Source organism: Chrysoperla carnea, chromosome 4 (genome assembly GCF_905475395.1).
Source record: "Chrysoperla carnea chromosome 4, inChrCarn1.1, whole genome shotgun sequence".
In the NCBI taxonomy this organism is placed as follows: Eukaryota; Metazoa; Arthropoda; class Insecta; order Neuroptera; family Chrysopidae; genus Chrysoperla; species Chrysoperla carnea.
In genome coordinates this window covers 16,292,815-16,309,727 of record NC_058340.1, presented here as the reverse complement: position 1 = coordinate 16,309,727, position 16,913 = coordinate 16,292,815, and the positions used below count along the sequence as shown (strand labels likewise).

The window sequence follows — 16,913 nt, the reverse complement described above, 5'->3', positions numbered from 1 at the left end:
AACAAACAGCGTTCATTTTGTGGTACCTTCATTTTAACCCTGAGAAAAAGATATTCCCAATTGAAAGACTTGTAGGTTTCATCGGCTGGAATAAAACACTGGCGAGGCGATCGCTGATTTAATTTGCGAAGCTCTGAAAAAATACGAAATTCCTTTGGAAGTGTTTTTTCAATGGATTGGTGGTAGGAGCCCGAACTTATTAATCTCTTGGCCCCGGATTTTCTCCCGAAGGCCTTGTTTTATCCGATACAACGGAATTTTTATATATTATTACTAAGTTCAATTTATGTTAATAATTTTCGATAATTGTGTTTTTATATTTCCGAATGAGTTAACTAAACTAACTAAAACTTCAGCTGTTAAAAATTAAAAATATGACTCAGTCAAGACAATGAAATAAAATTTTGTTTTTCCAAATTTGTGGATAAATTATCTGTTATTATAAAAACATACGTATTATTTTACAATATCAACAGAAGTAAATAATTTTTCATCTAGGAAAAGAGATGACACAGACACGCTGAGAAGTTCTTCTCCGTTTTGAAGAAACGAAAAACTGAAAGTTTAATGGAGGTTATTATAAGGAAATATCATTAATTAAATGAAAAAATTGTTATTTTTAATTTACAAAATTTAATTTTTACATATATTACAATTATTAATTTTAAATTACACATCAAAATGATTGATCAACAATTTTTTAATATGAAGATATAGAGTATTTTCTTCGAATATAATAAAAAAATCTGATTATGGCATATTAAAAAGAAGTTGAAATTGAAACTCAATATTGTGAATTAAAAAGTATTATTACAACTCAAAGGAAACATGCAATTTCAAATTAAACTATATTTCGATTCCTTAACATTTATATATACAGGCTAACCCATTTTAATCGATGGATCCAAATATTTTCCACAAAAAACTACAAAAAAATGTTTCGCATGAAAATTATTTAGATTAAAGTTGTACATCATATTCTAGCGTCAGATTTTATCTGCGTCTTCTGGATCCTTTAATAGTTGACTCCGATTCTTAACAATAGGAGATAGAATAACAATTTAAATTAGAAAGTTGAACCTCATAAAAAAACTAACCTTTTTTATAAAAAATATTTTTTCGAAAATCGTACTGCATTTTATCAAAAGAAGAAGCAAATATTTTAGAACATGTTTGGGTCTGTCGATTAAAATGGGTTACCCTGTATATAAGAAAAATAATAAACAGGCATTTAATTTCATATTAGATCTCATGTATGTAATATTCGATCACGTAGCCAGAAGTTGATTTTGAATTACATGGAAGCGGAAAAAACATTTCATGATTATAATTTTATTAATTTAAGTATTTTGAAAAAACATTCGAGGAAAAACAAAAGACTGTTGATTCATTTTAAAATGGGAATCGGGTAATCCCAGATGTAATAATAAATAGTGATGTTGAACATTTTTGAAAACAAGTAACTATAAAGAATTTTCCAATGCTATAGCCACCAATTAATGGTTGCTTTATGCACTTAAACTATAAAGTTTATTTTGCGCTTCTCTGAAGACAAAACATATTTTTCCTTAAAATAACTTAATTTTTGTTTTAAAAATTCATACTAGTTCTGTTTTTACTTCAATTTTATGATGCATTTTTTCATGTGCATATAAATAACTACGTTGAACAAATCCTTTACCACATTCCTTGCAAATATGCGGACGTTTATCAGTATGTGTAAAATTATGTACCCGTAACGTATTTTGTCGATTAAAAGATTTATTACATATTTTACATTGAAATGGTTTTAATCCTGAATGTATTAGCACATGGCGATTTAATAATGTTTTGGTATGAAATGCTTTACCACAATGTTCACAAGGAAAACGCCTTTCATCTGTATGTTTACGCATATGTTCCACTAAATGCCAAGACATTTGAAAATTTTTCGGACACAAAGTACATGAATACGGTCGTTCTCGTGTATGCGTTCGATGATGATAACGTAAATCTGTTCGTTGACGAAATTCTTTACCACATGTTGAACATAAATATGGTCGTAAACCGCTATGCACTCTTTTGTGACAATTCAAACCGGTTTTTTGACGATACGTTTTATCACATATATCACATTTGAATTTTTTTTGTTCGGTATGTGACGTCATGTGATAGTTCAATCGCCGAATATCAATAAATTGTTTACCACAAACCGTACATAAAAATGGGTAAACTTTATTATGTTGTCGCATGTGAATTCGTAGCGAATAGAACGATTTGTACAAGTTCGGACACTTTGGACAAGGATATAGTTTTGATTTATCGTCCAAACATATAAATTGATAATCTTCCTCTTTTCCTAAATCATCTTCTGTTTTAATCATAACATCTTCATTATTATCAGCTTCTGGTACATAATTTTCTGTATTGCTTTCATAGAATTCCTCACAAGTTTCTTCTTTTGCGGCAACCATTGATTGATTAAGTAATGCATCCTGTATTAATTGAATTTCAGATTTTTCTTCATCTGAATCCCATTCTACTTTAATTTTTATTTCTTCGATGTCATTATTATTTAAGAATTCTTCATCTAAAAATTCTATTTTTTGTGATAGAAATTCTTGTAATACACTTTCAGTTTTTTGTAGGGTTTGTTTAAAATTGTAAGCATCAGTTAAGTTTGATATACATTTCGAACACATTTTTGTCGGTAATTCATCAGTATTACCCACCTGAAAAGTTAGGAAAATGATATTAGAATTATAATTATAATCATGTTTAAAAAAGGCTAGTCTTTGACACTCATAGTAATACAAGGTAGCATTTAAATGAAGAAAACTGTAAGTAGAACGGTTAGACTAAATTTCTTAAGTCTTACAATGAAAGGTCATATAGAAGTATCTGAAGAAAATTGTCAATGGCCAATAAAATTCAGTCTATTTCATTTTTAGGACGTATATTTTTTAAGAAATTGACTCAAATTGACTCGAAAAACCGCTTTCTATATGGAATTACGGACGATATCTTAGTAACTCTGCTTTCAATCATCAATGGGGCCTGATTTTTAAATTTTGTTTTTATTCAAAACTACCTTATGTGCTGAGTTTTATCGAAATCGAAAAATTTTCTCGAATATTGGAATTTTCTTAGTCAGTACTGTTTGTTTCAGAATTTGATAAAACACACATAATAGTAATTTTTACTGAAATGCTTTGCTACAATATTCACAGACAAAATGTCTCATCTGTATTTTTACGAATTTAGATGAATACGATCATTTGAACCTAGGTATCAAATTGTCTCGATTTGTGTTATTTTCTAGAATAATTAGAACCCAAAATATAAGAAAATCAAGTTTATTTGATTATTAGACAAATATTTTCTGAAAATTTGCCTGAAATGGATTCGATAAATCACTCATCGACTGGCATTTTTGATAATATCTCAAAAAAAGATTACCATATTATTTATAGCTATATTTTTGGCAACAAAATCTTCTAAAAAACTTTATATCCTGAATTATTACTCGTAGAGCAGACAATTAGGCATACTGCGCCCCTCTAAATTCGTATCTAGTGAAAAATGTGATATAACGAAACTTACACTGATTGAAGAAACTTCCATTAACATTTCTAATAACGATGGTGATGAATTTAGGTCAAAAATTGATTCCATTTTTTCATAATATCCTAAACAACCTCTACAAATTTTTGATAAATTAAAATTATTTCTCATTAACAAATCCATTTTAATTAAAATATCAGAAAAATCATTTCAATAGCAATGAATTTCTTGGTTAACTTGAAACAGTAGATATGTCAAAATTTTAAACTAGAAATTAGGAAGATTTGTGTCATCAGAAAAGTATTGGTTATGTCATAAAAATTTAACGTTATTTGATTCAGTTGTTTTCTAAATCCAGCTTTTAAATGAAATTACAAAATAAAACTTTAAAATATTATTTGGATAAGTGGCCAGGAAAACGTACACTCGGAATTTATCGATTTTTACCCCTATTTTTTGTACTTGGAGCTGCATTAGAATTTTCTATGATCAATTGGCATGTTGGAGAAACAAATTTCTGTAAGTTTATGGGTTTTTATATTTACTAAAAATATACGTATACAGAAAGTGATTGGAAAGTAAATTGGACTCCCCCGTAATTGGGATTATACACGATACTGAAAATACAAATTTCCACATGTCGTTGAGTATCAAAATAATATTGCCCGTGAATTAGACAATTTTTCAATGTTTTCCTTAATTTTTAAATTATGAAGGCGAAGATTAGGTAATTATTTACCCCATAGTCTTTAAAACAAATAAAGCACATGATTATGACATAAAGCAATTCTAATCAAGAATTAAGTGGCAAAAATGTTTTTTTACAAAATTTTGAGAAAAATTAATCTTTAAATTGATTGCCATTTAGATTCTTTCTTTTCCCCCCATTTTTTTTAATTGGTGATCAATATTTTCTTTTTTAAAACATTAGTTTGAATTTTATTTCAGATAGAACATTTAAAAAACGACAAGTAAAAGAAATAATTGAAGAAAAATTGCACGCAAACGTAGAACGGCAGAATTAAAATGCCTGCTGGAGTATCTTGGCCTACGTATTTAAAATTTTTCGCCGCCGCTATGTTATCAATGATGGCCGGTTCACAAGTTGTCCATATGTATTACAGACCTTTAGATGACATGAACGAATTAATTGAAGCAGAAATTCGTAAAAAGAAACTGGCCGAATCAGCAATTAGTCCATGATCGTGATATTCTTTAAATATCTATTGGGATTCTAATATTTTTTTGTTAATTTCATTGTTATAATATGAATTTTGTTTATATTTATGTTTTCTTTAGTAACATATTTAGATCTCAATGTATTTTATGGAAATTGAACTTTTAATAAATGTAAATATTTAAAAAAAAACAAACGATTTTAAAATGATTGTTTTATTTGCCTAAATTTACAAAATTTAAAAACGATAATTATTTTTTACTCCTTGATTCGTATTAATGATAAATAAAACTGTTGTAACATCTGCATTTTACTTCTTTTGGTGGCTTCCTTATGACGAACAAAAATCCGACGACCACGAGGAGGTAAATAATAATATCCACTTTTTGCAAACATAAAAAGAAGGTAGTTGAATAAGAAAAAAATAGGTAATTTTATTCTATCTACCTCTGTTTCACAAAAATAGCACGCATTTACATAGAGTATATATACTAAAACGTGCGTTTTTTGTGACACATAAATCACGTTCTCCATTTCAAAAATTGCAATTTTGTCAAAATGAAGCCATATACAACTAATAACTAGATGTTATATTTGTTATCACTAATACGACCCTAATACTCTTTCGGCAAATGTCTAGAAATGGGAAAACATTTTAAACTAAAATAATTTAATAAAATATATATTAAACATAAAAATTATGTAATTTAAACATAAAAGTTAAAATTATGTACAATGACAGTGTTAATGAACGTAAAATGCATTTTCTGATCTTTTTTTTTTTTTTTTGAAACACGTAATTCTGAAAATCATTATGATTCTAAAAAATGATTAATATTAATAAGAAAACCAGGCCTGAAATTATAGAATTCCGTATTAATAGCCAGCAGAATAATCAAAGAATATATAAAAAAGTAAAATCCACAACACTTTTATTATCACATATTTAAAATTTTGTATGTTGGCGAAGAGGGCGAGTCTAAAACATATATTATTTGGGAAAATTTTTCAGTTTTCTTTTACGGTGTTGGCAAAATTTTCAGATTAATGATAAGCTTGAAATGAATAAATATAAGTTTTTTTTCTAGTTAGAATACAATTGAATAACAAATGGAAAAATAATTGTATCTGATAAAAATGAAGTTAGAAAGGCCGCCGACATCAATAATTTTTGCGGGCTAATAATAATAACTTGAAATTATACTTAATTTTAATTATCGTAATTAAAAAATAAACATTTTTATCTGTTATTTTTAAACTGCTAAAATAGCACTTCTAAAAGAATGCATTAAAAAATGAGATTGAAGCCCAGCTTCTAGACATTTACCCAATTTTCAATATAACTATTTGTAATACGATAACAGATTTGGTATAATACAATCTTTAGGGTTTAATGGAGGATCTGAGATTAAAACATTACTTAAATATATTGGAGGCAAACAGAAAACACCCTTCGATGCTAAAAATTTAGTTTGGGGAAAATCATTGAGTTGTTTTGGATCAACAAAACAATGAGTAGCGTCATCTAAATCTTCATCACAGGATCTGAAAAAAAAAAAAAAAAATTATAAAAAAATTAAATTAAAATTAATCGGTCAGCATGTTAAGCAGGACCTTCAATTTTCAGATAATTTGACCGAATAGCCTTTCACATTTAAGTTATGTGGGGAGTCTTTTCATTTATTTTGTTAATCAAGTTGTTACTTACACGTCATTTATAACAGTTCCACCACCCGCTTCAATCAGTCGTATTAATTGATCTTTTCTTGATTTAACAAAAATAATTGCTCGCATTCCATGGTATGCTCTTTGTTTAGTCTCACTTATTTTTGTCCGCCATCTAAATACGGCAGCCGCAATTTGTGGATTGGGTATATCTGTTAACGATGTTGCTAATGGATTGCCGTATTCATACAATTCTTCCTAAAATAAAAAAATTATCAGTTTAGAATAACTATATGAAAACATATAATCCATCTACCGTTTTACTTGGTTTTACTAAAAAAATAATGTTAAATATGCCTATTTTTGAAGTAATTTATTTATTTAAATAATCGGGCAACCCCCTCCTATAATTTTTAGAATTAATTTAGACTTAGTCCAACTTCATATAAAGAAAATCAAGCTTTTTATTTAAAATTGCATTGGTTTTCGTACATCCTTTAAAAAAATAGATGTAAATGGTAAGTTTAAAGCGCTTACATTTAAAAAATGGCCTGCTTTCGCTGAATCTTCTAAATAAGAAGTATGTAATACCCATTTTCCAGCAGCAACACTTGCTAACATTTTTTCATTTCGTGATAAAGTTGGACATATTAAATGTGTTGATGCTTCATCGAATAACGTGATTTGATCAGAAATTATTCCTCCAACCGATTCTATTAATTCAATATATTTCTGTCTATCCTGAAAAGTTTAGTAATTTTTAAATTTTGAATACTCATACATACAAGAAAATTATGCTTACAGTGGTTGGAATTTGGGATAACATAAACCGTCGTGGTAAGATAAACGAGGATTCTGGTTTATGTACAGATGGTGATAAGTTTTCATGATTATCTGCTTCTAAGGGATCTTCCCAGCCAATTGTTTCACTTTGTGATTCAACAGGCATTCCTGAAATTTAATATTGTTTTACAAACTAATCTTAAAATGATAAAATTCTTAATTAAAAATTGTATACTTGTAAGAGTGGGTTCTTCATTTTCACATTGTCGTTCTTCTGTTCTGACTAATGAGCGTCGTAAACCTTCTTCACTGGCTCGTCTTTGAAGCATAACTTTCAACTGTTGAACTTGTGCACTAACAAGTGGATTTTTTGTCGGTGTTAACACCTAAAAATTCATTGAACTATAAATTTAAACTGTTTTTTTTTTTTTTTTTTTTTTTTTTTTTTTTCATGTAATTACAACATTATTTAGATAAAAAAATCAAATTACCAAAATTAATTGTGCAGAATGCCCTGTTACGTATGTGGAGCAATCGGGCCGCGCATTCAAAGAAAGAATAGAGGAACTTAGCGCATCTATTCAACTAAAAATCATCGGCGCCACAGCTTTTTCAGACCATTGCATTCTAAATGCTTATAAATACATGCGCGAAAGATAAGCTTATAAACGTTTTAGAAGGGATGGAAATTTGGAAAAAATTCAAAAACAATATATAATGATGAAAAGGATGTGTCACGAACTCGTATTTTGAGTCTAAATTTCAAATAACTTTCTTTAAATTTTCATTCCATTTACAAGGTATTAATAAGTTCGTAAATTTTATAAAAACCACTATATTTATCATAAACAAATTATGTATAAATTAATTTAATCCCTTGATAATGAACGAAAACTCGAAAAATTTTGAGAAAAAAAAAACTTGTAGTCATACATCAACAATAAAAATATTTTTGAATATTTTATTAATTTCAATCTTTTCTTCTCTTCTCTATATATATAAATGCGAAAGTAAGAATGTTTGTTTGTTACGTTTTCACGCTAAAACTAGCGAATGGTTTTTAATGAAACTGTACAGCAATATAGCTCATACTTCAGAATAACACATGAGCTATAATTTATAAAGATATATTTAAAAAAAAAATAAATAAAATTTAATCTGACATTTACTATTTTAAATTTTTACAGAAATCTGTAATTTATGGTTCAAATTGATGATTATAGACGGAGCAGATCTATAATAATCATTTTGAACCATAAACTAAAATATTCTGTAAAAATTTAAAATAGTCAATGTCAAACTATTCATGGTCAACTTTTCTGATATACTCAATGAATTATGACTATTTTACATTTAACAAAATTGAAAATTGTGTACATCAAGAGAGGTGGAGGCAATAAAGCGGTGTTTTTTACTTTTAAGCCCAGTGAAACGGGCAGGTTATCAGGCTAGTTATTTATAAATTTAAAGCTTCACTTTTTAATAAGGATTGTCAAAAAAAAAAGAACTCCTGACACTACACTTCACTTTTTATCTTTCCGTAATTTTTTTTACAGCTTTGTTCAATAATAAGTTCTTAATATTGTAAAATTATAAAGATTAACAAATAATGATGTGGGTGGCCTCAGTTATAGGCGTATATGTCAGAGAAACGGAGGGTAGATCCCATTATTATTAATATTGTAAAATTTCATAGACTTTTGTTTATAAAAAACAAACCTTTTCCACAGGACTGCAATTTTCTTGTTGTGCATCCTCTGTTTTACCAGTTTCAATATTTTCTTCATAATCAGCTGGTAAAATTTTCCTCCACAGTCTTTCTTTTAACTCCGATAACGGCTGAAAAAAAAAAAAACAATTAAATTAGATTTTAAAAACGATTAATTTTGAAATACATACTGTTGAATTAAGTCTTGGTCTTTTCGATGGTGGTGTATGATGATAACTAGGTAAAGCATTAATACGTTTAGCCCAATATTTTCTAGTTTCAGGTGAAGGATTTGGATTTCCAAAGCATCGTCCAAGTGGTGTTTCTGGTGTGACAACGTGTGAAGGTGTTAATGGTAATGGTGAGTTATCCGGTGTACTATTTTTTGGTAATCCTAAATTTTCAAAAAATTTAGCGACTGGTGTCATTGGTTGACTAAGACCGATTGGACTATTTATATTTGTTAGTTTGTTAAGATGAATTGGAGTTTTAGATTTTGGTTCCACAAATGGTGAATTATTTTTCGTATCTGGAAATAATTTACTAAATCGCTGTTGTAATGGGGTGAATTGACTATCAGAAGATGATTGTTTCTCCGATAAGAATGAATCACTTTTTGGTGTCCTTTTATTATTAGCATTCATGGACTGATTTTTTGACGTATTTTGCAAAGAAAAATTTGTGTCTTCTAAATCGACCACTGGTAATGGTGAAGAAACTCTTTTTGGAGTTTCATTTTTACTTTCAGTAGTTTTTGTACTTGTCGTACTGAAGAAATCGTCCAATGGATGTTTTTTCTTTTCATTAACTTTACTGGTTTTAGGAGTTATGTGTTCGTTTGTTTTGTTACTACTCTCATTATCTTTATTTAATTCATCAATATTTTCTACGATTGTAGAATTATTCTGATTATTGACAATGTTAGATGGTCTGGATGTTGATGCATTATTTTCGTTGGATACTGAATCAGTTTTCGTGTTGTCTTTCACTGTAAAATTATTAAATTTAAACGAATTTGTATTAAACGAGGAGAAAGTTTGTGTTAAATCAAAGTTCGGTGCAAGTTTAATGGTAGGTAGAAACATTTCATTTAAGTTTCTTCCCTCGAATTCCATAATGGATGATCATCAATATAAATTACAGGGGGTTAGTACAATTATCTCTACGAATGTTGATTTCACGTGTAAAAGTCTGTGTTAAAAATTGTTGAGAACAATAATATAAAAGTTTATTAGTCAAATTTCGATTTTTTTTTTTTTTTTTTTAAATCGTAGATTCCAAAAACTGAATGAAGAGTCAAAACGGTTTTTCAGTTTTATGACGAAACTAAATATCGAAAGCAATAATTTGAATCGAACAAACCTTTTCTAAGGATCATCATTTGTAAAGTCAATTAAATAGTCAAAATATTGAGAAATGTTTCAAACAAAAGTTGCTGGAAATATTGTTCTCAAAAATATCCCGGATTTCGATTTAACACAAAACATTGATGTACCAAGTTATTGGATTAAAACTTACAGGGAGATTCTTTAACAGTATATAAATTTTCTGGAATATGTTTACATTCAGCTGCACAGGCAAGTAGCCAATCTTCAGTAACAGTATAAAGACCCCATCTAACTGCAGCCGTATATTTACTTCCCATTGGAGCAGGACAAATCAAATGTGTCGATGCTGGCACACCTTTTTTATTATCTTTTTTTGACAACATTTCTTCTGCACTAAATTAATAAGCCTTTTTGAAGTAAGCTAACTTTTTGAGATATATCATTAATATAAAAATGTATTTTACCTTGCACCCAGGTACTGTATAAGCCAAATTATAAAAGACCGTTCATAATTTTTATACGAACTTAAAGTGATAACGCAACCTTTTAAAGGTGCTGCATCTTCTTTTGATAAAGTAACAGGTTTATGATAATATTTAACAGGATATAATTTATTATCATTAAAACATTCTTCCTAAAAATTAAGCACAAGTTTGAGTAATTGATAAATTATTGAACATCATAGATTTAATTTATATTTATAATTTAATATAGCTGAAGTACAGTTTTCTTAAGGTAGTTTGTTACTCAAAACACTAAAACTTGACTCCACATTTTTTTATATTTATTCGAAAGATTATTCTTAAATACATGCATAGAAAAAAATCATATTATCATATCCTGCAAAAATATGAGATTTTATGAGTGTCATTGTTTAATAACTGAATGTGCGTATTAAGTATTATTCTTAAATACTTAATTAAGGGTTTCTAAAAAATCGGTAAGCTTGAGCTTCCAAAAAAACGACATCTCAAACACACATTAGAAAGAATTCAAAACGATCTACCGTATAATTTCTGTTTAAGTAATTTTTTAATATTATCACCTGGCTTATATCTATGTTGTTTATCGAAAACATTAAAACGCATTGTGCGAACTTGAATGTTTATTATACAGTGTGTTCATTTCAAAAGTATCCACCCTTAATAACTCTTGACCTGATGTGATTATTATTTTGTGTGAAAACATGTCGATTTGTATATCGAGTGGGAAATTCAAAAATGGTATCTAGAGAATTTTAGGTTTCACCCCTTCGCCCCTAGCCACTCCAACTTTGAAATTTCAAATTGCATCCTCTACCTTGTTACACCCCATTTGACATTTGGTACAGCAGAATGACATTGATCAATAAAATATTATATTGTTTTACTTTAATTTATTATCAATTTTGTTTGTATCTTTAATTGAAAAAAACAATTTAAAAAGGTCTGCTGATTTGACTTAGTGATTTAGGTAACAAATTACCTTAATTTACAATAGACGAAAAACGCTCTATTTAAAGCTACTAAGGGGGTCCTCAATTTACATTATAATTATGTAAGTCTATTTACATACCACCCATAAATTTGTAACAATTTCTCTAGCATTCAGTTCGCATTCAACTCCTTCAAGAGGTACAATAGCATAATCAACTTTATCACGACTATTTTTAACAACTTCACCACCACAGTTTGTTATTATTTCTGCAATTTGTTCTTCTGACGTTTCATCCCAATCCACTATGGAAAATTTAATACCTAAAAAATAATTAATTTAGTATGAATAATTTATTTTTAAACGTATATTTTTAGTTGTCGCTTTTCCTACTTATTATAAACAGTTTCTCTGAAAAACTTTTGAATCATTTCAGAACAATAGATTCATAAAAGGTTACCTTCAAATATATCAGAAGATCCTGTAACATCTGTAATATGTGAAGTTGAATCATCAACAGGCAAAGGAGCAACTTGTTCTATATGACTTTGTCGAGGCAATGGTAAATTATCCTTAACAATTGTGTCAGATTCATTATTTTTTAATGTTTTTGCTTGTTCAGCTTCAGTAAGATTTCCTCCCGCTAAGAATTGGTCCAAAGTATCTGGTTCACCTGCACAAATTTTATAATTGATATCTTTAAATTTTATTACAACTTTTAAAATGTGTTATTTTTATACCTGAATGTCTCTTTTGAAAATATTCTTTCATAAAATCATTTTCGTTTTCTGTTCCAAAAACAGGATTCTCTTTTCCTGTCGTTAACATTTCATCTTCTTTATCAACGGAATCGTTGTTTTTGGATATGCTAGCAGAACTATTTGTGCGCAACATTTGAACGCCCTAATTTAATAAAGTTAATCTAATAATTTAATATTATAATAAAAAAAATTGACATTTTAAGATATCCAACCTTTTTACTTAACGGTGAACTGGGTGATAACATTGAATCAGTATTTTTAGATTTAGTTGGATTTAATTTGTAGGGTTCTTCAGGTGCTGGACATTTTAATTTTATACTTTCAATAATCCATTCCAAAGATAATGCTATTGGACTGTAAATAATATATTTAATTAGTAATGATGATTTTACACTCCGGAAAAATTTCGGGGAAGCTGGACTTTGGTAAAAAGCTCTTTTATCATGTTATACTTCGCAAAAATTAGTCTTACTTATTAGTCTCACAATCAAACTTTCCTATATTTGCTTTCGAGAAAAAATAATATTTCTGCAAATTTTTAGAACCTTACCTATGGCCTTCTTCGTGAAATTTTTCAATTTCAGATGTGCTATAATCTTGAGCAATTAAATGAGTTACGTGTCCAGAAATTGTATCATAACGAATAGCCCCACCTAAATTTAAGATTTTACATAGTTTTTCACGTTGTTCAACAGGAAACCCAGCCAAATATACCTAAATCAGAAAATAAGTTAAATAGAAAAATTCACAATTCTTTTTTTTTTGTATGACTTACACAACATCCATCTAAAAACGGGCCGATTTTCTTAATTTCTCTCAATTCTGGAAGATTTTGCATTATACTATCTACTTTTGTGTGAGTATTGTCTTCGTTGTTACCTACAGCAAAATCAGGACCATCTTCATAAAAGTTACTATTTTCATGATAAAAATGCAGTATAAAACAAACCTGTTTTAGGTGTGCCTTTAAACGGTAGTATGGATGAAATGGTAGAAGAATTCATTAGTCTCGATTCTGATATGTCTCGAGAGTCACCTTGTATAGTACTGGCCATTGAAAAATTTAGACCAACTGTTTAAAAAAAATATACTTAATAAAGTCCTTGTTATGATTAATTTAACGTTTAAAACATTCACGTAGGTGTTTAAAATCGATGGCATTTCTATCCAATAATTTGGGGGTAACGTATTATTTGAAAAGTTTTTTTTTAATAATACTGTTATCGAAAAAGCTATCAGTGTGTGTTAAGCATGATTACAACACTTTCAAGCTTAATACTCTTTTAAAAATTTCATTTGCAAGTGGAAACCATGTTGCAACACTACAGGAAAATAAATCGGTAAAAATCCTCTTAGCTAAATCTCTAATTTTCTTAGGGTTTCACCTGGAATCCAACGGAATAAGCTGAACACTTGTACAAACCAACGAAGACAAAGCCAACGAGATTTTCGCAAAAAAAAGTTTTTAGCAAATTTTGACCTTGAATATCTAAGGAACGCTCTCACGTGATCATCTAACTTTTGAGATAACATTAAAATAAAGATATGTACAAATATTAAGTTTATTCCGTTAGATTCCAAAGTTGGCTCCTTTTTTTTTACTAAGATGAGTGGATTACATTTAGTATTTAATCCAGTGGTTATAACGCTTCTCAATGCAAATCGATAAAATAAAAATTAAGCATAAATGTGTTAAATCAAAATTACCAGTTTCGTTTGGATTATTTAACGTTGACGAAGCAAAATCTTTATCCATAATACGGTATTTATCAAAAGGTAGAGCATACCCAAGTTTTGCGCTGTCTGAAACCCAATCCATTGTACAACAATCGATTTTACTTTTTTTTGCAGCATAATATTTTTCGCTCGCTGCGCCTGTTACAAACAATTCATGTAATTTTTGTATAAAGTTTAAAAAAAAAAAATCATGAATTACCTTTCCGACAGATTAAAACTTTTGTGAATTCCGATTGAAATTTTCCAGAATAACTCCCACCATTATTATTGATTAAAGTGGTGATACTATCTCGTTCTTTTTTACTTAAGCCAGTGCTAGTGACATTTAATTTATAAAATGGAGGGCATTTATGTTTATCAAAAATGGGGTCATCAGCAAACATCGTATTAGACAAATTTTCCTCCCATACAGCGTCCACCCATGAACTCAAATAAACAGGAATTTTTAATTCAACAGCCCACTGAAATATTTTTAAAATTTTGTAATATGAAACGCAACAATAAATACGATATCTTGAAAATTTTATGTTAAACGATTATATATTGTATTTTTTTGGGTCAAAATTGACCCTATTTATTTATTTTTTTTTTATTTTGTGTCAAAATTACCTTGTGGACTGAATTTATCGAAATAGAAGACGGAAAATTTCAGAGTTTGATAACACACGAGTAATTTTGACCCAAAAAATCAGCTTCGTTTGACGTGTATTTCTTAAACTATAGCCCAAAATGCTGTATGAAGTCTAAATTTTGGAGAGATTTACAGCAGTACCTAGAGAACTACCGATCTATGCATCAAATGAAACGGATTTTTGAATCTTGTTTACTCTATGTATTCAAAAAAACAAAGTCGAAAAATTTTTAATTGTACTATTTTAAGCGTAAGGAATTTAATTGTACTATTTTAAGCGTTAGAAAAAAAGTTTGATTTCTTTGATTCCCAGGTTTAGCTTTGTAATTATCATTTTATTAAAATGAAATCTAAATTAATTTGCTAGTTCTTAATTCCTCACATTTAAAGCTGGAAAACTCTCACATAGAAAGCTCATGTACTTACAGCATATTTAACTGAATTTACGCAATCAGTAACTAAGTGTGTAGTCTGCTTTGTGAAACTTGGAGAATATAGACCACCCATGTATCCAATTTTAAGTTGTAAATTTTTCTGGTAAAAAAAGTTAATATTAAACAATTTGTTTAATCAGATATTATTATTATTCAAACCTTTTCGGCAGGAGGAATTCCAGAGCAACAAACAATCATGTTGGTCATTGAAATGGTGTACACAGGTGTTGGACAATTTGGTATTGGTATTTTTTCAAGTAAACATGTTTTTAAACATCGATATCCCAGAATTCTGCTAAGAAAAATATTTAATGTATTTAATTAAGCGATAAAAATTAACAAAGTTCTACTTACAAACACTTTTCTTCGACTAAAGTCTTAAAAACATCTCCTTCAAATTCTTGAAAAACCACAACATCTTGTTTTGTTTTGGATATTTGTTTCCAATTTTGTTCCCGAATCCATGAACATTTTTTAACGTGGCTTCGACACAACTAAAATTTTTTTTATTAATATTAAATGGTATATAATGGTTTGGGATGCATATAACGAGAATTCTTACATCGAATGTGCCTTTCATTCCATCATCGCAATCACTTTCGTCAACATAATCTCTTGGTATAATGAAATAAATATTAACGTCATCTGGGTTCATTTTAGTTTAATAAAAGTATCTAGAAATTATTCAAATTTAATTTACTATAAAAATTATAAAAAAAACTTAATACATTTTGAAAAATTCTATATCTCAATACGAGAAAAATGAGTTATACTGAAACGTGAAATCGTTATTTTATTGTCAAATTTGAAACTTTGAACTTTCAACTGTATATTGGTAACACTGCTAAAAAGGTAACCATATAAATATAACTAGATTTTGTATAAAGACCTGTTTACATCTAATCGTAATTAAGGAATGTAGAGATAATGCTACGTAATTCTGCTTATTCTACGCACCTTACTACGCACCAAACATAGGTGGAAAAGATTTTGGTCCGTATTTAAACTCAGATAAATCTTGGCTGTATTTAACCTAAAATCAAAAACTTCAAAAAACTTAACTATATTTATAAAGATCTCTTTTCAGTGGAACGATTTTACATGAAGGCAATAATTTTCAGAAGCTCAGTGATGCAAAATATGCAGTTGTAATTTTGCTCCAAGTTTTACTGAACCCATGATTACCAAGGCGTAACCAATATCTGTCAAAAAAAAGATGGCAGTTGTATCCTTTTGCACCGTGATAGAATCATAGAGATATATGAATACTTAGAGCACGCCAGGGGACAAAACATACGATATGCGTAGCTAGAAAGAAAACTGCCAGTGAGTTCCCCTGTGTTCTTGCCTAATACATATACTTATACGTAAAATACTGACTATCGTGTATAATAAGTATATGTGTACATATTATTATTACAAGCACACAGAGGAACTCACCGCCAGCCTTCTCTCTCACTACGCATATCGCCTCCACTTACAGGCTAGCAGACCCCTGACATTCTCTATCTGTATTATCTCTATGGATAGAGGAACGCAAGTAAGGCGCGAGTTTGATTTTAAAAATATGACGTATTTATTTAGTATTTCGTTCGTATGTAGGTATCGTATGTGTTCGTGGACAAATTTTGTAAATTCTCTCGTTTGAGTTGAGTATCGTTGTGTAGAGTCCATGACCAAGGCGATGAGTCAAGGAAAATAGAAGGGAAATTAAAAAAAGGCTGGCTGTAAAA

The 16,913-nt window shown here is 28.9% G+C and overlaps 4 protein-coding genes across 5 annotated transcripts; 2 read left to right on the top strand and 2 right to left on the bottom strand.

The window, feature by feature from the left end:
• Positions 1 to 1,275: 1,275 nt before the first annotated feature.
• On the bottom strand, positions 1,276 to 2,701 carry LOC123298278 (zinc finger protein 239-like). Its single transcript, XM_044880238.1, has one exon. It carries the CDS (start codon positions 2,679 to 2,681, stop codon positions 1,599 to 1,601), a length of 1,083 nt encoding a protein of 360 aa, XP_044736173.1. The 5' UTR covers positions 2,682 to 2,701; the 3' UTR covers positions 1,276 to 1,598.
• Positions 2,702 to 3,810: 1,109 nt separating this feature from the next.
• LOC123298358 (small integral membrane protein 4) lies at positions 3,811 to 4,624 on the top strand. Its single transcript, XM_044880342.1, has 2 exons — positions 3,811 to 4,062; positions 4,492 to 4,624. Exons 1-2 carry the CDS (start codon positions 3,909 to 3,911, stop codon positions 4,566 to 4,568), a joined length of 231 nt encoding a protein of 76 aa, XP_044736277.1. The 5' UTR covers positions 3,811 to 3,908; the 3' UTR covers positions 4,569 to 4,624.
• On the top strand, positions 4,570 to 4,882 carry LOC123298359 (protein brawnin). The gene has a single exon (XM_044880343.1). It carries the CDS (start codon positions 4,570 to 4,572, stop codon positions 4,744 to 4,746), a length of 177 nt encoding a protein of 58 aa, XP_044736278.1. The 3' UTR covers positions 4,747 to 4,882.
• Positions 4,883 to 5,812: 930 nt separating this feature from the next.
• On the bottom strand, positions 5,813 to 15,962 carry LOC123298190 (DNA topoisomerase 2-binding protein 1). 2 transcript variants are annotated; one of them, XM_044880124.1, is made up of 22 exons: positions 15,743 to 15,962; positions 15,535 to 15,674; positions 15,340 to 15,475; positions 15,173 to 15,280; positions 14,315 to 14,576; positions 14,086 to 14,253; positions 13,328 to 13,450; positions 13,154 to 13,257; positions 12,929 to 13,092; positions 12,591 to 12,732; positions 12,358 to 12,520; positions 12,078 to 12,290; positions 11,759 to 11,940; positions 10,669 to 10,838; positions 10,395 to 10,597; positions 9,068 to 9,864; positions 8,888 to 9,007; positions 7,404 to 7,554; positions 7,188 to 7,336; positions 6,923 to 7,126; positions 6,429 to 6,643; positions 5,813 to 6,265 (listed from the first exon to the last, which is right to left on the bottom strand). In XM_044880124.1, the coding sequence occupies exons 1-22, from the start codon at positions 15,833 to 15,835 to the stop codon at positions 6,064 to 6,066; spliced, it is 4,209 nt and encodes a 1,402-aa protein (XP_044736059.1). In that variant the 5' UTR covers positions 15,836 to 15,962; the 3' UTR covers positions 5,813 to 6,063. The 2 variants fall into 2 exon arrangements, with proteins under 2 accessions (XP_044736059.1, XP_044736060.1); XM_044880125.1 differs by having other exon boundaries at positions 15,340 to 15,472.
• Between the last annotated feature and the right edge of the window lie 951 nt (positions 15,963 to 16,913).

Coding starts and splice junctions, on each gene's coding strand:
- LOC123298278 (XM_044880238.1), bottom strand. CDS start 2,681: ATGTGTTCGAAATGTATATCAAACTTAACTGATGCTTACAATTTTAAA.
- LOC123298358 (XM_044880342.1), top strand. CDS start 3,909: ATGAAATTACAAAATAAAACTTTAAAATATTATTTGGATAAGTGGCCA. Junction 4,063..4,491: donor TGTTGGAGAAACAAATTTCT/GTAAGTTTATGG, acceptor ATTTTATTTCAG/ATAGAACATTTAAAAAACGA.
- LOC123298359 (XM_044880343.1), top strand. CDS start 4,570: ATGCCTGCTGGAGTATCTTGGCCTACGTATTTAAAATTTTTCGCCGCC.
- LOC123298190 (XM_044880124.1), bottom strand. CDS start 15,835: ATGAACCCAGATGACGTTAATATTTATTTCATTATACCAAGAGATTAT. Junction 14,254..14,314: donor AGTTTTAATCTGTCGGAAAG/GTAATTCATGAT, acceptor TGTTTGTAACAG/GCGCAGCGAGCGAAAAATAT. Junction 11,941..12,077: donor ATCTTCTGATATATTTGAAG/GTAACCTTTTAT, acceptor ATTATTTTTTAG/GTATTAAATTTTCCATAGTG.